Here is a 23625-nt window from a genome sequence, read left to right as displayed (position 1 = left end):
CACTGCCAAGAATTAATGCCCATGCTGGTGTGCAGTAAGTGGATTAGTGTGTGTGTGTGTGTGTGTGTGTGTGTGTGTGTGTGTGTGTGTGTGTGTGTGTGTGTGTGTGTGTATGTGTATGTGTGTGTGTGTGTATGTGTATGTGTGCGTGTGTGTGTGCGTGTGCATGTGTGTGGGGGTATATGTGTGTGTGTGTATCCCCATAAAGCTGTAAGACCAATTTTTACCAGTATCTCTCTTACTTTCCCACATTGAGAAATGTGGGTGTGGGTGTGTGTGTGTGTGTGTGTGTGTGTGTGTGTGTGTGTGTGTGTGTGTGTGTGTGTGTGTGTGTGTGTGTGTGTGTGTGTGTGTGTGTGTGTGTGTGTGTGTGTGTGAATCACCATAAAGCTGTAAGACCAATTGTTTTACCAGTATCTCTCTTACTTTCCCACATTGAGAAATGTGGGTGTGGGTGTGTGTGTGTGTGTGTGTGTGTGTGTGTGTGTGTGTGTGTGTGTGTGTGTGTGTGTGTGTACCTCAAGGTCGGAGTCAGGCGGGGGGGAGGGGTTGTTGTTCCTTCTCCCCCGACCACGTGACTTTCCATCCGAGGCCCGGCGCAATCGATCCGAATCTGAATCTTTAATGGGGGTTGATGGACTGTGGATGGTGCTGTACTCCACTGAGGGAGGAAGAGGGAATAAGAACAGATGACATGTTGTTCTGCTTTTAGCCAAGAAGTGCAGAAAGAGGGACCATTTGTCTTGATGCAGGACAGACAGACGGCATCCTGGGACATTTTGTAGACATTATGCAGGCCTCCAGGTATCATTAATCACATACTAAAAGCTCCACGATGATTTGATCAACAGGAAGTTATGGACTGCACGTCAGGTAGGAATAGGAAAGATGTCAGTCATGTCAATCGAAGGAAATTAACCGGATGTCTTCGGTGTTGATTGATGACAGTTTGACAGACTTATAAAGACATAATAAGTGCTGCTCGATCACCAGATGATGCATTTATGTCACATGGCATTATGGGAAACTGCACATCTGATATCGTTTTCTATAGTTGTGTTTCCTTGTTTGCAAAGCTGCTGTACACACACTGAAACTTGGATGTCACTTTCGCTAAATTGAGCATTTCATTATTGCTTTATTTTACGAATACATGCAAATGTGCTTTTACTCAAGGACGTACACATTTTATTGTCTTGTATGATGGTTCTTTCCAATCTCCTTATCATGACATTAATACAAATACATATTGTGCAGCCCTACCGTGAATTAACACCACTGGTTAAAAGCATTTCATACTTATATATCGTGCAATTTTGTTTTTGTCTGAATTTTGAGAATTTGAGAAAAAGCCCGAATTTTTGAGATTTTGAGAAAAATTCAGAATTTTGGTGAATTTGAGAAAAAGTCAACATGTTGAGGAAACGTCAGAAATGTGAGATTTTGAGAAGCAGTCAGAATGTTGAGATTTTCTGAAAAGCCAACATTTTGAGAAAAAAGTCTGAATTTTGAGAAAAAGTCTGAATTTTGAGAAAAAGTCAGATTTTTTTTAGATTTTGAGAAAAAGTCTGAATTTTGGTGAATTTCAGAAAAAGTCAATATTTTGAGGAAACGTCAGAAATGTGAGATTTTGAGAAGCAGTCAGAATGTTGAGATTTTCTGAAAAGCCAACATTTTGAGAAAAAAGTCTGAATTTTGAGAAAAAGTCTGAATTTTGAGAAAAAGTCTGATTTTTTTTAGATTTTGAGAAAAAGTCAGTATTTTGTACATAACAGGATGTATGATTACCTAGAAGAACTGGTATTCCTGCATCTTACATGGATCCTGATATTGAAGCTCAAGCCGGTGACGAGTGGTATTTTTCTAACAGTTCCCCTTACATGCTTTTACTCTGATGCATTTGTGATATCTCTGTCTCCTTCTCAGGTCTGTGGAGGAACAGGAGAGGCCTTTTGCTCTCGGCACGCAGTTTGTCTTACTCAGAACTCTTGGTAAGTTCCTCAGTATTTCCACAGCATGATTATAGACACCAGAACCACATGCTGCGTTATATCCTCACCTGCAGGGTTCTCTGGGATGGGCTGGCTGGAGACGGTGCTGGGGGGCTCCTGCAGGGTGTAGGTGGTGGTGGTGGGGGTGGTGGGGCTCGTGTTGTTACTCGTCATATAGGGCGAAGTGTACGGAGAACTGTTGTAATACTGAGCGTACTGACCCTGACCGAAGGCTGGGTAACTGGCGTAGTCCTGAGGAGAGAGCAGAGGCAACATTATTGTCCGTCTTTCAGTTTGTTTTTCAGAAGATTCAAGGCTGTTATTGTCATTTGTACGTAGCTACAGTGTAGTTATGACAATGAAAAATCATAGGATCCTCCAACAGTGCAACACAATAAAACAGATAATAGTGCAAGTAAATAAAATAAAATAGAATATAATAGATATAGTGCAGAATAGTCTATTTTCAAGTAATTGGAATATTGATATATCTAAGTTGCGGATGTTCTTTCAAAAGTGCAGGTGTTTAACAGTCTTATGGCCTATGGGATGAAGCTGTCCCTTAGTCTGTGTGTTGTCGTGTCAAATGTTCATATAATCATTTAAATAATACATATATATTATGTCTTATACTCTGAGTCCTGAGGAGAGATCAAAGTCAAAGTCAACCTTATTTAAAATCCAGAAATTAACATTATTTAAAAGATACAAATTGATTTGCATTTAACTGTGGGAAATAAGTATTTCATCCTCTTGCAAAACATGTCTTAGAACTTGGTGATAGCTATTTAGATAAATAAGTAAGTAGAAATGATTATCATCCTTTAACCGCACGCATGTTGATTGTCGTGTCAAATGTTCATATAATCATTTAAATAACACATATATATTATGTCTTATACTCTGAATGCCTTTTACTCTTTTAAATAGTATTTTTAATCCTATATGTGTTTAACAGAGACATATGTTGAGGATTTACATTTCAGGAAGTGTAAAAGGTGGATTTGCAAATGCTTAAAGAACTGGGGGGTTTAATGGTTTAAAGATGGGGGTGTTTAGATAATAGAGAGAGAATGTAAGGGTGGGACCAGTTGGATATTCTCTTTATTATATAGTGTGACTGTTAGCTGTGTTCAGGCCATATTATCCTCTGAGGATGAAGCTGCTCTGATCCTGCATTCAGATCCATTTCACTTGTATATTGACTTTCTTTATTACTTTATTAAATATAACAAAAGACAAACTTTGTCCATGAATTATTTATCAGTTTCTCTTAATAAGAATTTCCTCCACAGGGGGTGTTTCTCAATGTCGAGTAAAGCTGCTCCAGAGCCACTATTTCAAGCATACTACGTCATCGAGTGCCGCCGAAGTACTGTTCCAATGTCCAGCATACTTGGAAATCTACCGAGCCCGGCGTACTTCGTTTGGAGAAATGTCTAGGCTGCACATGTGTAGACTCCGCGGTCTTAAAATCCCCACAATGCTTTGCGCACGGACCAATTTCCCCAAATCTGTGGCGGAAGTTGTAAGAGGCGGGGCCTCTCATATGACGCACACCTGCACACTTGCTCGCCTGTTCCACTCTTTGTTTTCCGAATGCCAGGAAGTATTCTTGACTCGCTTCTGAAGCAAGTGACTCGGAAGACATGTGCTACCAAGCAAGCGCACTCGACATTGAGAAACACCCAGTGTGAACAGACAGAGAGATCGAAATACCGTTTCCCACAATCCCGAGGAGTACAAAATACATATATATATATATATATATATGTATATATATATATATATATATATATATATATATGTATATATGTACACAATCTACAGACACAGGCTCTGTAAAGTGCCCCGATAAACATTCCTGTTGTCATCTTGCAACAAATATATAATAATAAAACGCAATAAACCGTATTTAATTTTGTCTTAATGTGCATTATTTAATTTCCTATTCTGTTCTTGTACATATCCCATATTCTACTGACATGTATATAGACTTCTTATTTTGTATTTTATGATATATGTTGCATTGTTGGAGCAGCTCAGGTCAGAAGAATCTCATTGCCATTTCTACTCTGTAGCTGCTGAGCATATGACAATAAAACCTTTGAGTCTTTGATCATTTGAACATATGCACACATTCAGACATGAATCAAGATATACAAAATGACAGTCACTTCAATATCTTTGAAAATGTACATTAGTGCAAGACTGAAAAATCTCAAGTACAGTCCAAAAAGTTGCTAAGAAATTATCTCAGTATTATAAAGTATAGCATACAATTCGATGACCATTTGAGTTTTCACTTGAATGAAATTATGAGCTGTTTTGTGTGTGTGAGGACCCCAGGAAGAATAGCCAATGCTCATGCTAGTGCTAATCGGGATCCTAATAAAGAATAATAAAGAATATGATCAAGGAAAGCATGGTGAGAGACTCAGATAGAAACGGGTTTGAGGTTTCTTTTGTGCAGAGTAACGTGAGATTTGCCCTCAAACAGAGCTGCTACTTTACAGAACAGCTTCCAAAACATAACCGCTAACACATGCCGTCCATCTGTTCCTCCGTGGCATCGCGAGGATAATCCTGACATCCCCACTGATTTATGTTTGAATGTGTCATGGATGAAATGTAACATATTGAGTATGCATGTTTCATGAAAGGCTTCCAGCTCTGCAAGGATAAACTGATTCCAGATCAGAGGACAGAGGATAGCTACCTGTTGTGTGCTGTTGAAGCCGCTCGAGTTCGTCAGAGAGTTGTTTCCGGGGTACAAGCCGGGCGTAGTTGTGAAGGTCCCACCTTAAGAGAAGAATAACACCTTTGAGTTATTTATGTGCAGCTGCAAAGATAAGTGCATCAACAGAAGACTTTATGACACTTTTTGGGGTAATTTACAGTTCGATAAAGACATTTTTCAAGCAAAAAGTAGCTGAACATTTTAGTTTTTTGCCTCACAAATATTGAAATATCCTGCTTTTCTTTATTTTAAATCATATAAAAGTGAATATTTGTGAGTTTTAGGCAAACAGAACAAGAAATAGGTTTGGAAAAATGTGGTTATTGACCTTTTTTCACAATTTTCAGATGTTATTAAAGACCCAACAATTACATTGCATGTACAGAAAAATAACCTCCTAATATTTGTTACTATTTAAATAATTTTTTTTCATGCAAGAAATGGGTTTAAATGACATTTTTAGCCTCTCAAATAAGAAGATATCCTTTAATAGTCATATAGTAATCAATATGTTTGGGTTTTTCAAAGACAAAACATAAATTGATAAGAACATAATCAATTTGACAATCGATTTATAATCATAAAAGCAATTTTTCATGCAAATATGTCACAAAAAGCCTCTCAAATATGTATTATTTTAAGGCACATATATTCTGGTTTTGGTCAAAAAAGCAAACATCACAGACAAACCTTGGATTTTAAGTAACTTTTTCACTATTTTCTAACATTTTAAAGACCAAAGCAGATAAACTGATAATGCAAATATTACATTTTTGCATCCCTAAATTTGCATTGACCGTATTTTATCCAACAAAACTGAAATGGCGCATTGTTATCGTCTCTCTCTCTCAGAGGTGATGAACAGCCTGAGGGAGATGATCCTTATCTCTTCTGCTTATCACTGATTGGATCAGAGCTGATGATTGACAGCTCAATGGGAGGAAGACAAGAGACTTTTGTGCGTGTGTGTGTGCGTGTGTGTGTGTGTGTGTGTGTGTGTGTGTGTGTGTGTGTGTGTGTGTGTGTGTGTGTGTGTGTGTGGAGGGTCGCAGTCACTGAGCGGATCCCCATGCATATGTATGCTCCTCTCTTCACTTCCCCGAGGTGCTTCTGGGTAATGAAATCATTCAAAAGGGACTGATAGCATCTAATGGCTTAATAATATACATGACATGAGTTATAATGGGGGGAAGGAGGAATACATAAAGGTTTATCTCGTCTTAAAGGAGATGATAGGACTTCAGTTTCTGTTTCTGATGTCACGTAAAGCGTCTTTGAGCACGAGGAAAAGCACTATAAAAATTAAATGTAATGTTATTATTATTAAAGAGACTGTTGGGGGTTTAAAGGTGAATTTAAATGAAATACATGTATTTAGCTTAAATCATTTTAAATATCTGATGTATTTATATTGCATTAAAACCATTTAATTTTACAAAATAAAACCTTATCGTAAAAAATTGCATTCAAAAATCTTATTGTCAGAAATAGTAACAATTATTTCAATTTATTTAAGTCATTCATTTTTAATGCAGATATGCATATCCACTCTTATTTATTTTTTACTATTTTGGGGTTTTAATGCAATTTTAATGCATATTTCTTACATGGTTGTTTGTATTTATGTTGTTTACAAGCCCTAACATGTGTAAAAAAAAGCGTTTTAAATATTAAATCTCGGACTGGACAAACATTATATGATAAAAACTTAATTATCCCTTAAAATAAAATGCAAGCAGGTTTCTTTTTGAGTTGAACTTGTCCTTTCTGCAGCCGTTAATACATTGATAAAAAGCGTTTAATCACAAAGTGCTCAGAGATTGATCAGCAGGGAGCGCTTGATTCGATGCGTTAGATTAAGCTCTCTACATGCAAAGTATAAATAATGCATCCACTCAAGTGAAGGCCAACACTCTGGAGTATTTCTGCAGCTGTGTGCATCATTCTGTGAGGACATTATAAATACCCACATATATAAAACTATAACAAGTAACAGCTTTGTGCAAATGTTGTGGTTGTAATAGAGGTTTTTAAAGAGTCCCAACATGCATCAAAATGTCACAATCGTTCTTCCAAAAGTCAACAACTCGGCCTCCTCTCTTCCCTTCTGTCCACTCAGAGACAGATCTCTCCCGTAGCCGGAGATAAATGTGGTGTTTCTAAACGGAGGCGTAATTACACCTTTGTTCCCGGGGAGAAACAGAGGGAGCTCCTTTCATCCTCCGGTCATCAGGAGGGCCCTCCCACAGCGTGACAAACGTGAAGCAGCTCTCAGAGCGCAGGGGGAAGCGGAGGGGGCATGAAGGGTGGAGGAGAGCATGAAAAACAGAAGACTTTTAGCGGCCAAAAAAGTCCCCGATATCACCGACGTCCACTCAGTGTTTGTGCAGAGGCAGAAGAGAGGCACACACTAGAGGAACCTCCGTAGTCCACTCAGTGTTTCTGCAGTTTGAAGTGAAGCTATTGCTGTAGCACTTAAAGGGCTTATAGCAGGATTCTTGCTTTGAGAGAAACAAACACCAACAAAGTCCCCAATATCACTGGCGTCTAGAAACTAGAGGAACCTCAGCATTTCACTCAGTGTTTCTGCAGTTTTACACAGAGAGCAGATTTAAGTGAAGCTATTGGAGTAGCACTTCATCAGGTTGGGGTTATAGATAGGAAATGTTCCTGCAGGATTCTTGCGTTGAGTTTGTTTCTTAAAGGTAGGGTAGGTAAGTTTGAGATGCACTTTTTGTTATATTCCATGGAATGCTCTTAACATCCCGATAGCAATGAATATCTTAAGTGCTTTGACAAGAAATCCATAAAAACATCTCATCTGTGGAAGCTGTAGTACTGTAAAAAGCACGACCAATAATTTGAGCCGGCCCGGCTAAAATAACTGGATGGCCTACCTGCCTGTCAGCCTTCCATCTGTGCACAAACTTATCTCGTGCCCTCATTGGTCATGTGCGCGTTCGTGTGTTTTGGAAGAGGGGCTCTGTAAGGAAGTGGCAGATTTTTTCCGGTTGTGTATTTTCAAATTCTAGCGATCTCGAGCTGGTTTCTCCAACATGACCTACCCTACCTTTAAAGCATTTTCAAGTATCAAGAATAATTTACCTACATTTGATTGATTTTGTTGACTTATAACTGAACTGATAAGGTAATAAACCTCTAGGGAAAAAGGTTGGGACCCCCCTGTGCTATACTACATAAACGCATTATTATTACTTTTATTATAGCAGAAGAGGGAGAGAGAAAAGGGGGAGAGAGAAAAGGGGGTTTGCATGCTTTCTCTCCCTCCCCCTCCCTCAGACACCCTCCCCTCCTCCTCTTTGCCTTCTGGCTCCACAATTGGAAGTCCATTTGCTCTGCTCCCCCCCCCCCCCCCCGCTCCCCCCCCCTCCCCTCGCCATGGGCTATGTCTATCATCAGAGCTCAATATTCGTAGCAGAAGTCTGTATGCCCCACTTGGGAAAAGGCTATCAGGTCCAGATGGGGCTCTGCTTTCCAGTCTCTTCAGATGGAAGTTAGGAACATCATTTCTTTATATATCATTTGTAAGTCAATAATATTTGTGTTTATCAATTTGATACTGCTTGAGTTTGTGCAGTATCATAATTCTCTTGTTTCATTTCATTATTATTTATATCGACTAGTGTTATTGATCTCTTGGTGACATGTACAAGTCAACTCGTCTCATTTAGAGTTTTTGGGATCCGTTAGTACGTTACTCAAGTACTGCACTTAAGCACAATTTTAAGTACTTGTATTTCCTTTGTATGCTACTTTATACATCTTAAATTAAAAGGCAAATAGTGTAGATTGAGGTAAATATGACTAAATGTATCTTTGTGTATTGTTGTAGGGTAAAAAGATAACACTTTATTGACGTCTTGGTCGAATTCCCCGGTTACTTAGCAGATAGAAAGATAAAAAAGGCTCTTGAACACTTGAATGCATCAATGAATTATCATCTCATATTATAGCTTATATTATTCTGAAACGGGCCAATCTGCATAATGAGTACTTCTACTTTTGTACTTTAGGTATATTTTAATGCTAATACTCAAGTAACAGGAAAAGGGAAATACAAGTAGCTCAAATTTTACTGAAGTACGGTACTATGTAAGTTATATTCATGCAAAAACTCTATTTATTTGACTTAGGAAAAGTGATATATTACATGCAGGACTTCTGCTTGTACCAGAGTAAACTGTGTTATTAGAACTTCTACGTGAGGTTAGGATCATTGTGTATATTAAAATGAAACAGAAAAAGGAAATACAAGAACCTTAAATCATACTTAAGTGTACTTGAGTGAAGGATCCTAAAGCCTCAGATGCATATTAAGTACTTTTAAGTTATATTTATGCAACAACTATATTATTTGACTTAGGAAAAGTGATATATTACTTCTGCTTGCACCAGAGTAAACTATGTTAATACTACTTCTACGTGAGGTTATAACTTCCTTAAAACGTCCTTCCTAATATGCATGAAAATGCCACCCTGCTTTTCGACTTGGTGGCACGACCTCAGCCCCCCCACAGCGCTCCAAGTCCCGGTGAAACATGAAAGCTGGGAGTAAAACACATGAATGTAATGACAGCTGGACACAGAAAGCCTCTCAGGATCACAGACAGGAGATCAATAGTTCTGCTGACGCTCAGTTAGAGACTCATAGTGCTCAATCTGTCATTTCACAGGCCTGCCAGTTACAGCCAGACAGACGGAGCGTAATGTTGGAGATGAATGAGCACATAATACTGTCATCGTGAGTTTAACCACTGCAGCTTAAACACTCTGCCATACGTTCTCCCTCTGCTCGTCCTCTTCCTCTCCTCTTCGTCTCCGTCTGCATGCTCTACACTCAGACTGTATTTGGAGGCGTGGAAAAGAGGCTTCTCAGCGCCTATAAAACACTTATGAATGCCTTATTCTACACGTACCTACATAACCCTCTAATGAGTGCTTATTTATTGTACGTAAGGAAATAGTGTACATGAGAGGGTCTTCATATGCTCAATATGCAGCAGCAGCACCACAAGAATAGTAATTATCCCATAATAACACAAATGTGGTTTACTCTTTTGTAACAAGACATGAAAGTGTTAACTGTGTCCAAATAACTTAAAATCAGGTATTTCTAACTCAGAATATGTTCACTAATAAGCTGGTAGTTTGGCTCTAATATGCATGTTAATGAACAACTAGTTGATGGTGAATATGTGCACCTTAATCTAAAGTGTTAATTGCAGCCACAGACAGACGAGCACATAATACTGTCATCGTGAGTTTAACCACTGCAGTTTAAACACTCTGCCATACGTTCTCCCTCTGCTCTTCCTCTCCCTCTCCTCTTCGTCTCCGTCTGCATGCTCAACACTCAGACTGTATTTGGACAAGAGGCGTGGAAAAGAGGCTTCGCTGTGCAACACATCTGCTGCTGAGTTGCAGGTGTTTACTGGGAGACACTCTCAACAACATGAGGAGAAATTAGGGCTGTGCAATTAATCGTATTTTAATCTCGATTACGATTTTGGCTTGCAACGATTACGAAAACAACGTAATCGAAATAAAACGATTATTATTTTGATAAAAAAAAAAAAAAAAAATGTAATTATTATTTTTTTTAACATTTTTTTTTATTGGTTTTTCAGTTGAATTATACTTTAAGTTCAGGGTAATCAACTGTTAAAAACATACTGTTCCAATTTTATTTTTCAATAAATGGATGTTTTCAAAGTAAATGGATAATCGTTTTTAATAATCGTGATATCAATTATTGACCAAAATAATCGTGATTATGATTTTTGCCATAATCGCACAGCCCTAGGAGAAATCACACTTTACTACGGGAGAAAGACTGCAGTGCATTTCAGGAGAAGGTAAAACTCATCTTAATCGCTCTCGAGGCCATAAATCACAGCGCTCTCAGCTCTTAAACAAATACTAATATGATCACAGGGAGAGGAAAACAAAGACAGACGGAGAAGAGGACATGGCTGCTGAGTGCCGGACATTTTTCTCTCTGTGTTGATTCTTTTAAGAGGAGAAAGGAGGGAGGCTGACATAACGACCAAAGCCATGTTTTGGGGGGTGAGTGAGAGGGAGTGAGTCTATTAAATCAGAGACAGAGCACGTTATACTCTCATGTTTTGGAGAAAGAGAACAATAAACCTTATTTGAATGGGCTAAGCAGAGGAGACACATGGCAGGGACATGGAAATGAGACAACATGTCCATCCAAGATTGTCAAGGTCCTATGTTATGTCTATAAATGTCCAAAAACCTGTCATGATGCCGTTTCACCAATGTTTGCTGTAAACATGATACAACTGTACAATTGGACATGCTGCCAGCTTTAAAAGACAGAAAAACACATCTCAAAATGTCAGAAAATCCAAGCTAAAGTCTCTAAATGTCTAAAGATATTGACTTGATATGATTTAAAACTGAGAAAACCAGGAAATCCCCATGTTTCAGAGAAGAAAACAGCATTTTCTGACATTTGTAGGCCTTGCATTTTGACACCAGGTATCCGTCCAAAGTGAAAAAGCACGTAGAGAAATGCAGAACGCGTCCTCACCCTGCATCTGGTAGCTGTACGGCGCCTGTCCGGTCTGCGGCGTGGTGAACCCCGAGCTGTACCCCAGGAACCCCGTCTGTCCTGGAGACTGAGACTGACTCAGACCCCCCTCTGTCTTTATGCCTGCAAACAAGGGTCCTCAACATGTTAGTGACACCTCATCGGTTTCATGCACAACAACAGTCAACACACAGCTGGTCTGTTAGCTTAGCTTATACGAGAAGATACGATAATACTTTAAAGGTCAGATCAGTCACTTCATTCAACGCAAAAATCGTATTTTCTCTCATGGAAAAGCAAGGCCCTGCCTGGTGTTAAAACTGTTATTATTGTGCCTATTTAACTTATGGGTAGAGTACACTAAAGGAGAACTGAACGGTCCAATACAAAATATATATTATTATAATTAGCTGTAGGAATAAGAGCACTCATTCAACGCAAAGAGTTGCACACTTAACTTGAAATACTCAAAACTCTCTGCACCAAAACCAGTGAATTAGACATTATTATAAACAGACCGTTCTTATCTTATCTTAAAGAGTTGCACACTTCATCCAAAATACACAAAGTCACTATATCAAGACACAATACATGGAAAACAAACAACGAACATTGAACATACTGTAACAGCACAATCACTGAGAGAACACCTGCTCAAAGAGCCTCTGTATTTGTACCTCTGTTACTAAACTTAAGCACAATTTTAAGTACTTGTATTTCCTTTTTATGCTACTTTATACATTTATTACACTTACATTAAAAGTCACATATTGTAGACTGAGTACAAAATGTATCATTGTGTATAGTTATAGGATAAAAAGATGAAACTTTATTGATGTCTTGTTCAAATTCACCTGATACGTAACAGTGTAAAAAAGAAAATACAAGTAACGCAAATCTTACTTAAGTGTAATACTTGAGATCCTAAAACCTCAGATGAGATATTATGCATATTAAGTACTTTTCCTACTTGAAGTTATATTTATGCAATAACTTTACTGCACAAAGGATGCTTCAGTCTGACTTTATAGAATCTGTATCTCACAGATGATCTGATTCAAGACTTCTCCGCTTGTTTGGAAGTGTCTTTCTGTCTCATTGCTAAACCAAACAGCGTGTCAGGACTGTGGTTGTTTGATACAGATGGAGCATCTTATTTCAGACTCCAGCTTACTGCCTACTACCTGCCAGTTACCTGCCTAAGACCTGCCAAAGACCAGTATCTGGGAATGTTAAACCCTCCCACTATTTTCCAAGAGGGCGTTGCCAGATTTTCTAGTTCCAGATTATATATCTAGTATTAAATCATCTAATGCAGGTCATGTGTGAGAAGATGCAGCAGTAATGAAACATACTGCGTGTGTTTGAGGGGGGAAACCAACCTCTGCTTACATTCAATCAGTCACGATGCAGTTCGGACTCCACTCAAATAAACACCGTGAATTCCTGCACATATTGGAGAGTCTTTCGGGGTCGAAACACTGGAAAGACTTTGGACAAATAAAGCCCACAGAGAGCCGTGTACTCTGCGTTCACTCTGCCAGGGGAAGATGTTTTGTTTGCAGATTTCTATCGCTAATCTACGAGAAGAAGAGCTTGACAAGCTGATTCTGTTTTATTCCAGAACATGCAGGCACTAAACAAGAAGTCAGCAGCTCTGAAGGAAATGTGGGAAGTCCTGACCTTCAGAAATATCTAGATGTAGAGGAGGTTTGGGAGGAATTAATAGTGGAGTACAAATACTTTGTTACTGTACTTAAGTACATGTTTCTGGTATCAGTACTTTACTCCACTACTTATTTTTCTGACTACTTTTTACTTTGACTTCTTACATTTTGAACCCAAATACCTGTACTTTCTACTTCTTACATTTTGAACCCAAATACCTGTACTTTCTACTTCTTACATGTTGAACTCAAATACCTGTACTTTCTACTTCTTACATGTTGAACCCAAATACCTGTACTTTCTACTTCTTACATGTTGAACACAAATACCTGTACTTTCTACTTCTTACATTTTGAACACAAATACCTGTACTTTCTACTTCTTACATGTTGAACCCAAACACCTGTACTTTCTACTTCTTACATGTTGAACCCAAATACCTGTACTTTCTACTTCTTATATGTTGAACACAAATACCTGTACTTTCTACTTCTTACATGTTGAACTCAAATACCTGTACTTTCTACTTCTTACATGTTGAACCCAAATACCTGTACTTTCTACTTCTTACATGTTGAACACAAATACCTGTACTTTCTACTTCTTACATTTTGAACACAAATACCTGTACTTTCTACTTCTTACATGTTGAACTCAAATACCTGTACTTTCTACTTCTTACATGTTGAACACAAATACCTGTACTTTCTACTTCTTACATGTTGAACACAAATACCTGTACTTTCTACTTCTTACATGTTGAACTCAAATACCTGTACTTTCTACTTCTTACATGTTGAACACAAATACCTGTACTTTCTACTTCTTACATGTTGAACACAAATACCTGAACTTTCTACTTCTTACATGTTGAACTCAAATACCTGTACTTTCTACTTCTTACATGTTGAACACAAATACCTGTACTTTCTACTTCTTACATGTTGAACACAAATACCTGTACTTTCTACTTCTTACATGTTGAACACAAATACCTGTACTTTCTACTTCTTACATGTTGAACACAGATACCTGTACTTTCTACTTCTTACATGTTGAACACAAATACCTGTACTTTCTACTTCTTACATGTTGAACACAAATACCTGTACTTTCTACTTCTTACATGTTGAACACAGATACCTGTACTTTCTACTTCTTACATGTTGAACCCAAATACCTGTACTTTCTACTTCTTACATGTTGAACCCAAACACCTGTACTTTCTACTTCTTACATGTTGAACCCAAATACCTGTACTTTCTACTTCTTACATGTTGAACCCAAGTACCTGTACTTTCTACTTCTCACATGTTGAACTCAAATACCTGTACTTTCTACTTCTCACATTTCCCAAACAGGCTGGTTCCTTTAGTTTGAATGTGTGTTTGGTGGCGTGATCATTATTATTTAGAGTCATTGCGTGCCTATTGATTTGAACACGATCCGTGTATCCATCATTTCCTGGTCTTCTCTAAAGAAGAGGGACCAATGAAAACGTTGTCATGTTGCCGTTGTTCAGCATGGAAACATTCATTAGCTAACAATAACATTATTGTTCTATTAATATAAAGGGAGGTCAGGTACTCTTTAAAACAGCTGCTAGTTATGGGTACTTTCTACTGAAGTACATTTCAAAGCCCATACTTCTTGAGTATTGTTAAACACGAGTATCTGTACTTCTACTTGAGGAAAGGATGTGTGTACTTTTGCCATCTCTGCTCAACGCATTTACTCAAATACTTTATAGAGTACAATCTTTCGGTATTGTGAAAAGATAATATGTATTTTAACACCCTGCTTATTGTACATCTTAACATGTGCATCACTCTTTAAGGCAGTGTTCACACTTCGAAACACGGACTTCAGTCAGCACTTCTACTTCTTTCACCAGAGTATTTTTAAACACGAGTATGTGTACTTCTACTTGAGGAAAGGATGTGTGTTTCTTACCATAAGCAGGGATGCCATAAGGCTGTCCAGGCTGAGGATAGCTAGCATACGCCGCGGCCTGCTGCATTCCTGTGGTGTACTGCGTCTGCCCGTACGCTGCCATATTTTGGGATGAAGGGGTAGGAAGAATATGCGGATATGTTCTGCTATTTGAGAAAAAGAAACACAAACATGTTAAACTCTGGAAACCCCAAACTGTGCGAGCTGACACATTCCCCCCTGACTGTGCTACTTCATTTTCAGCACAGATAGCATCGCTCAGCTCACGTTTAAAGAACAATAAATGGCACTAGATATTCATTACAACAGATTTGAGAGAAGCTGCAGACATCCAGACAAACAAAGCCGGTTAGAAACCCACCCCCCCACCCACAGATCAGCAGAAGGATCTAATTAAAGGTCCAAATGAAGTCGGACGCTGCTTGTTTTCTTAAAGAGAGTCGAAGAAGCCTTACTTGGAGGGGTAAATCTGCGGAGAGAACTGGTGAGTTTGTCTTGGGCTGAAGCCACTGGTTCCAATGGCTGAGGAGAGAGGAGAGGAAAGAGAGACGCACGTATTCAAACGTTAGGAAATGAGGTAAATATTATCTCTCGCCAACAGAAGGTAATCACGCCGCTTGGCTTTATTTATTGAGCTAACCCTTCCTGAGGTCGGAGCAATAATGAAGTAAAAATAATCAGGTAGAAACGTCAGCGTTGTGATTCTGTGTATCTATGACGACGGCTGCTGTAAACACAAACAGGACGTCCCAGCCACAGGAAGTGACATCACTGATTGGAGTTATTAACGAGTGCTACTGCGTAATCTGTCCCTCGTTAAGGTTCAGACACTAACATCTCACTGAGGTGAATTTGTTTTGGATCCGCAGCATTATTCATACAATAAAGTCGTTTTTTTCATATCTTACAGCTGCTTTTATTCCAATTATACATGACTTATAACAATTAAATGAGTTCCTAATGACTAAATATCATTGTAATGAATTATTACTAATATTATTATAATATTATTAATTAGTTCTAAATTACAGATTTGGAAAAATACTAATGTCCCAGTTAAAATAACACAATTTGGCAAATTCAGTTTGAATAAATAAGTAAAATAGATTGATTACATGCGTCGTGATTTAAAGTTACACACACTATCACACTCACATTTCCTCATGTGTGTGTGCAGATGTGTGTGTCTGTGTGTGTGTGTGCAGATGTGTGTGTGGTGTGTCTGCAGATGTGTGTGTGGTGTGTCTGCAGATGCGTGTGTGTGTGTTTCTGCAGATGTGTGTGTGTGTGCAGATGTCTGTGTGTGTGCAGATGTGTGTGTGTGTGTGTGTGTGTGTGTGTGTGTGTGTGTGTGTGTGTGTGTGTGTGTGTGCAGATGTGTGTGTGTGTGTGTGTCTCGTCAGGTCTATGGAAATGCAGGATCTAGCCAGTCCTCACAGCAGAGTAAGTGGAAGCAGTGAATCTCCTAATGGTCACAACCTCGACATCTCCCACATCAATGTGTGTGTGTGTGTGTGTGTGTGTGTGTGTGTGTGTGTGTGTGTGTGTGTGTGTGTGTGTGTGTGTGTGTGTGTGTGTGTGTGTGTGTGTGTGTGTGTGTGTGTGTGTGTGCTATGTTTTTAATTTAATTTTAACAATATGCAAATTAGTTCTTACTTTACAAACATATTTATATTGAGTTGTATTTCTTAGACTACTTTAATTACCAAACTAAAATGGTTTCAAGAAGAATTAGCTTATTGTTCTATAATAGATGTTTCTTGTTGTTATTCATTATTTATTAAACATGCTGGTAGAATGAGAGTAAAAGTGAAACCTCAGAGAAACATGTAGTTTCAAGATTCACAAAAAGCAACGTTGGCGAAAAAATTATAAAAAACTACATTTTCTTTAAAAACTCTAACCTGAAACTCGACACGCTGCATTATTACTTAAATTGTATCTTTATTGTATTAAATATTAGGCCTTATTAATGCATTTATATCAACATGTGGTATAAAAACACAACAGATACATTTAATTTGTGTTAAAATTAATTATCACAGTTCTGCTGCATTTAACCTTATTATTAAAACATGAGTCTAATTGGTCATGACATTTAGAATAAGGGATTTCACTGGTGGAGGGGGGGGGGCTAACTGTACACACACACACACACACACACACACACACACACACACACACACACACACACACACACACACACACACACACACACACACACTTGTATTGAACACCTTTCAGCAGCACCGGACACAACCTGGGTTTCCCCCTCTGAGGATAGCGTTACTATACATTTCATTAAAATTGTCACAGAGGAAAGTGATTTATGCTTTAAGTGTTAAGTATCAGGTACTCAGTTAAATAGTTTTAGGAAAAACTGTAAAATGATTGGCAGCAGAGTGTGTTCATAGAAAATAAAAGAGAGAGACCAGAAAATAGAAATTATCACATTAGGGATATTTCTCTTACAACTCCTACAATGCTTATTATACTCTGAGGGGTTTATTTAGACGTGTGTGTGTGTGTGTGAGAGGACTGTGTGTGTGTGTGTGTGTGTGTGTGTGTGTGTGAGGGGGTGTGTGTGTCAGGGTGATAGGGTAACAGCCCGTGGAGAGTGAGACGCCGTGTCACTCCAGCAGACAGACAGGTTCAGAGCACTGAGGGTCATAACTCAGTCTGCACTGGCATGGGAACCAGCAGCGGTAACACACACACACACACACACGCTCTCACACACACACACACACACGCACACGCTCTCTCACACACACACACACACACACACACACACACACACACACACACACACACACACACACACACACACACACACACACACACACACACACACACACACACACACACACACACACACACACACACACACACACACACACACGTGCTAACACAAGTGACGTCCCTTCTTCTTCACACACACTATGTTTTAGAGACTAATAGGTTGTCCATTTTTATGTTCATCTCCAATAATTAGTTAGTGTGTGTGTGTGTGTGTGTGTGTGTGTGTGTGTGTGTGTGTGTGTGTGTGTGTGTGTGTGTGTGTGTGTGTGTGTGTGTGTGTGTGTGTGTGTGTCTCACCTGATCCTGAGAAGCTGTCTAGAGAGGTGTCTGCTACCGAAGTGGCGATTTCGCTGCTGCTCATTGGCTCGGATTTAACTGCAAACAAAAGAAGAAGACAAACTGTCATCAAAATGCATCAAATAATTTTTTTTAAATAAAATCAATCAATTTGGATTTTCACATTCACAACAAAAACATCGCTGTAAAAAAAAAAAAATTCAAATAGAAAAATGCACAATGAGGAGGAAGGCTTCAAACAACATTCAGGATTGAAAATAATCAGGAATTAGAAATACGTTCCGTCTCGTTTGATTTTTCTATTTCTATAATTTTTGACAGGATTTATCTAATGGTGCAATTTACTCAAATGCATTTCACATTTAAAAATGAACAAAAATCCATGTTTTTTACAATTTAATTTGAACTATTTCACAAAAAACAATATAAACGCCTGTTCTTTTTTGTATTATTGTCTATTAAATCAATAAAACATTCACATTCTTATTGTATTTTATTAATTTTGTATTCATGTTAGCTTGTTCTGTCGTCTTAAGCATTAAATAAACTTGCCTTGACGTGCATAAATCAGACGGTAATTTGTACTGAGCATTAAGTAATTATGACATTATTAATTCATGATCAATTACTGGCTTATCAGCTCTTAAGAAGTGTGCTAGAGGCACTGATTCTTTTTAAAAGCGCTCCTCAGAGACGTAGGACTACAAATGAAATGTCAGGGAGTCGTACGGTATATAAAAATGTTTTAAGAGTGTAACGAACGCTGTGTGACCTCGACTCCTTCACACAGCGATGAAACTGCAGAGAGGATTTCACAGCTTTCTGACAGCGCAGGAATCTCTGAAATCAATCCATTTCACTGCAGGAGGACTCTCTCTCTTCTCTCTCCTTTTTTTTAACGGCAAAACAAATTGACAATGTGGGCATTTTGGGAGGAAGCAGCCAGTTTCTGTCACGTTTTACACGTTTCCGTTATACAGGAACACACCCAGGACTAAACAAGGTGCATGCATAAAGAAGCACACACTCAGAGAAAGAAAACTTCAAAATCCACTAACAACGGACTCAAATCCAGTCTGTGTCAAATCATGCTTTGAACAGACGACCACAACCAATGAAAGGCACAATCAATGAGGCAATTTGATCATTTTGCAGTGTATTTTTTAAGGTTTTAAAGGTCACCTATTATACAAAATCCACTTCCTCATGTCTCTTCTACATCAACATGTGTCCCCTCTTCTTCATGTCTCTTCTACATCAACATGTGTCCCCTCTTCTTCATGTCTCTTCTTCATCAACATGTGTCCCCTCTTCTTCATGTCTCTTCTACATCAACATGTGTCCCCTCTTCTTCATGTCTCTTCTACATCAACATGTGTCCCCTCTTCCTCATGTCTCTTCTACATCAACATGTGTCCCCTCTTCTTCATGTCTCTTCTACATCAACATGTGTCCCCTCTTCTTCATGTCTCTTCTTCATCAACATGTGTCCCCTCTTCTTCACGTCTCTTCTACATCAACATGTGTCCCCTCTTCCTCATGTCTCTTCTACATCAACATGTGTCCCCTCTTCTTCATGTCTCTTCTACATCAACATGTGTCCCCTCTTCTTCATGTCTCTTCTACATCAACATGTGTCCCCTCTTCTTCATGTCTCTTCATCAACATGTGTCCCCTCTTCTTCATGTCTCTTCTACATCAACATGTGTCCCCTCTTCTCCATGTCTCTTCTACATCAACATGTGTCCCCTCTTCTTCATGTCTCTTCTACATCAACATGTGTCCCCTCTTCTTCATGTCTCTTCTACATCAACATGTGCCCCCTCTTCTTCATGTCTCTTCTACATCAACATGTGTCCCCTCTTCTTCGTGTCTCTTCTACATCAACATGTGTCCCCTCTTCTTCATGTCTCTTCTACATCAACATGTGTCCCCTCTTCTTCGTGTCTCTTCTACATCAGCATGTGTCCCCTCTTCTTCATGTCTCTTCTACATCAACATGTGTCCCCTCTTCCTCATGTCTCTTCTACATCAACATGTGTCCCCTCTTCTTCATGTCTCTTCTTCATCAACATGTGTCCCCTCTTCTTCATGTCTCTTCTACATCAACATGTGTCCCCTCTTCTTCATGTCTCTTCTACATCAACATGTGTCCCCTCTTCTTCATGTCTCTTCTACATCAACATGTGTCCCCTCTTCTTCATGTCTCTTCTACATCACCATGTGTCCCCTCTTCTTCATGTGTCTTCTACATCAACATGTGTCCCCTCTTCTTCATGTCTCTTCTACATCAACATGTGTCCCCTCTTCTTCATGTCTCTTCTTCATCAACATGTGTCCCCTCTTCTTCATGTCTCTTCTTCATCAACATGTGTCCCCTCTTCTCCATGTCTCTTCTACATCAACATGTGTCCCCTCTTCTTCATGTCTCTTCTACATCAACATGTGTCCCCTCTTCTTCATGTCTCTTCTTCATCAACATGTGTCCCCTCTTCTTCATGTCTCTTCTACATCAACATGTGTCCCCTCTTCTTCATGTCTCTTCTACATCAACATGTGTCCCCTCTTCTTCATGTCTCTTCTTCATCAACATGTGCCCCCTCTTCTTCATGTCTCTTATACATCAACATGTGTCCCCTCTTCTTCATGTCTCTTCTACATCAACATGTGTCCCCTCTGTGGAAAGAGACTCTGAAAGTTTCAGGAACAAAGATTCTCTCTCTTTTTGATCCATTTCTATAAAAACCTGTCTGAAAATGAGCTGATCAGATTTTGGCCACTTTATGATGTCATAACGATGTGTTGGCTTGTGTAACCATTAGCCAATCAGCAACCAAGGTAACCCCCCCCCCCCCCCCTTATCACCTGAATCTCCTCCTAGAGCACCATTGACTTCTTTTTAACCAAATGTCTCTCAGAGGGGCGTGGGGAGGGGCTCCTTATTTTCATCTAAAGTAACAGACAGAGAATCAGCACTTTGGAAACAGGGCTGAAACAGAGGGGATTATGGGTAATGCTGCAATGATCTGTTTGGTGTTTCAGCCAATCAGAGACAGGCTCTGTATATATCTGAGACCTGTAATATATGAATGAAAAACAGTATAATAGGTGACCTTTAAATTACATTTCCAGATGTACAAAGTGTGTCTTTGCTCTCAGTATTGTGCTTTCAGCATCTCCGGAGTAGACCAACCTGCAGCGGACTGTGAGTTAGACCCTAACAACCAGTCTGCAGTGGTAAGCATTGTGATGTTATCACCTGGGAAAGACAGAATTACAGAGGGACACATGACAGTCTGCAGAGAGGGAAGCCTGTGTTTCCTGTTTGTGACTGCTTCACTAAACAAAGGCTCACATTTGTGCACAGGAGGTGAATCACCTGAGTAAATAACTATGTACAGTAGAGAGCTGATGCAAAACTCACTCATTTCCATGCCGAGGGCTTTGAATAATTACATGGGTGCTTAGATAAACAGCTAATAGTCGCTGAACAAAACAAATGAAGTGCATTGACTTACTGGCTGTTTAATACAATACTGCAAACAATATGATTCACTTTTGATGTATAGTCTATAAAATGACAGGAAATATCCATTCAAGTTTCTCAAAGTCGGAGAAAATGTATTGTTGTTTACAGATATTCACTTCAACATGAAAATAACACAAAGGAAAGTAAGAAAATATCCATATTTCAGTCTAAAAACAGACAATTTTGCACCAGAAATACTTAAAATGCGGTTTTGGTGACACTTTTTCCATTAACTTGCAAAGGCTGTGTTGCTTCAAATGCATGAAGACTACACTGAGTTACTTTCAGTTTAAAATCTCAGTTTCACTCTCAGGCCTTTTTAAATGTTAACTCCAACAGAAGACTATGATGAAGAAGGTGAGTATAAATGGCGGCTCACATACCTTCAGTGCCATTGGGTGTCATGGAATTGTTATTGATGTGGGAGTTGTCGAGGTTGGGACCATTAGGAGATTCACTGCTTCCACTTACTCTGCTGTGAGGACTGGCTAGATCCTGCATTTCCATAGACCTGACGAGACACGCACACGCACACACACACACACACACACACACACACACACACACACACACACACACACACACACACACACACACACACACACACACACACACACACACACACACACACACACACACACACACCAAATCAAATTACACATTTCACTCTGGTTTCAGGGAAGACACGCAGCGCTGATGCACGACGCAGTGTGTGCAGGATTCAGTAGAACGGATTTAGATAACTAAGTATAAGAAAAATACGAAAAGACAGATAGCACGACTATTATTATATATAATATTATATATATAAAGAATGTATCTGTTAAATAACATTCTATTAAAAGTACATACTATAATAAGATAACCTTGCATTTTATATTATTACCTTAATGTCAACTAATGATTTGTTTATGTCGTGATAATAACCACGACTAAAACAACTACAGAAAAATTATAAAAACAACAAAACTAATGGAAGAAAATGTAAATATATTCCATTTAAAGTGCATTTAAAATCCACATTCACCCCAATTTGACTAATGAGGAATTTTTAAACAAGGACTTTTTTTATGGGATTACAAGGCCAGATATTGCCATTTAAAAAAGATATATCTAACATAAGAAACATTTAAAATCAATTGACTAAAGATTAAATAAAGACCTTGCACAGGTTTCATTTTTAAGTAAGGACTTCCTATATGTGATGCCAAGGCCAGATATTGCAATTAAAAAAAGATATATCTAACATAAGAAACATTTAAAATCAATTACAATTTCACTAACAAGAAAATAGAATCCCTGCATTTTGTGTTTTTAAATAACGACTATTTGATGTGATGCAAATGCTACATACGTATATGAAAAAAATTCACACACTTTCATGCACACAGAGAAACCAAAGGAAGCTCAGAAACCAACAGTAAACATTTTGACACGGCAGAGACACATTTCTCTCGTTACAGCATCTCACTGCGAGTGTTTACTGTGGATTTCTTGCGTGTATCTCCGAGCACAGACGGTGTGTTTTCGCTGTGTGTGGCAGCAGACTGCTAACAGATGTCTGCTGGTTTCAGGCGATGTGAAAGTGCTGCTGATTGTCAGAGCCCATGCCTCAGTGATGGGCAGATGCGGAGCTCATGAGGCAAAATGAGGCATGTGTTTGCTCTGGCACGCTCCTTAATTGTTTCTGTGTTTATACAGAACGACCACGCCACTGAAAACATTATTCTATCTCCCCGTGCGGAGGATTTCATCCAGTGTAGACAAAAGGAGGAGGCCCGAGTGATTGGGAAAGTACGGCCACCGCTCCCATTGTGCCTTAATGAAATTAGGACGAGATGTTTGGTACATTACGCTGCCATTTACAATTATATTCCCTGGCTCCGGGTATCTCTGCTATCGACAAACATCGGCCTTCTGCACAGAGCTGAAGGAGCTCTGAGTGCTATCAGATGGCACCAAGAAAGCAGAATTATGCCCTAAAAAGATTAAATTATGATATGCATTTAGTCTATTTAAGATTATGTTGTGATATTGTGATACTCGGCAGTATAGCTTGGTAAATTCT

At 38.9% G+C, this 23625-nt stretch overlaps 1 protein-coding gene across 6 annotated transcripts in view; it reads right to left on the bottom strand.

Annotated features, from left to right (window-relative positions):
* The window catches only part of eya1 (EYA transcriptional coactivator and phosphatase 1), a 64737-nt gene that overhangs the window by 34784 nt on the left and 6328 nt on the right, over nucleotides 1–23625 (bottom strand). For 3 of the 6 annotated variants that reach the window (XM_034132439.1, XM_034132440.1, XM_034132438.1), the window contains exons 2-10: nucleotides 21941–22068; nucleotides 21222–21287; nucleotides 18029–18106; nucleotides 15385–15451; nucleotides 14930–15075; nucleotides 11309–11431; nucleotides 4711–4793; nucleotides 2060–2243; nucleotides 519–661 (exon numbers count right to left, since the gene is read on the bottom strand). In XM_034132439.1, coding sequence (XP_033988330.1) covers nucleotides 519–661; nucleotides 2060–2243; nucleotides 4711–4793; nucleotides 11309–11431; nucleotides 14930–15075; nucleotides 15385–15451; nucleotides 18029–18106; nucleotides 21222–21287; nucleotides 21941–22064 — 1014 coding nt within the window. In that variant the 5' untranslated portion in view covers nucleotides 22065–22068. The other 3 variants (XM_034132442.1, XM_034132444.1, XM_034132443.1) reach the window with 3 other exon arrangements.

Source organism: Trematomus bernacchii, unplaced genomic scaffold (assembly GCF_902827165.1).
Source record: "Trematomus bernacchii unplaced genomic scaffold, fTreBer1.1, whole genome shotgun sequence".
NCBI lineage: Eukaryota > Metazoa > Chordata > Actinopteri > Perciformes > Nototheniidae > Trematomus > Trematomus bernacchii.
This window is presented reverse-complemented; position numbering and strand designations above follow the sequence as displayed.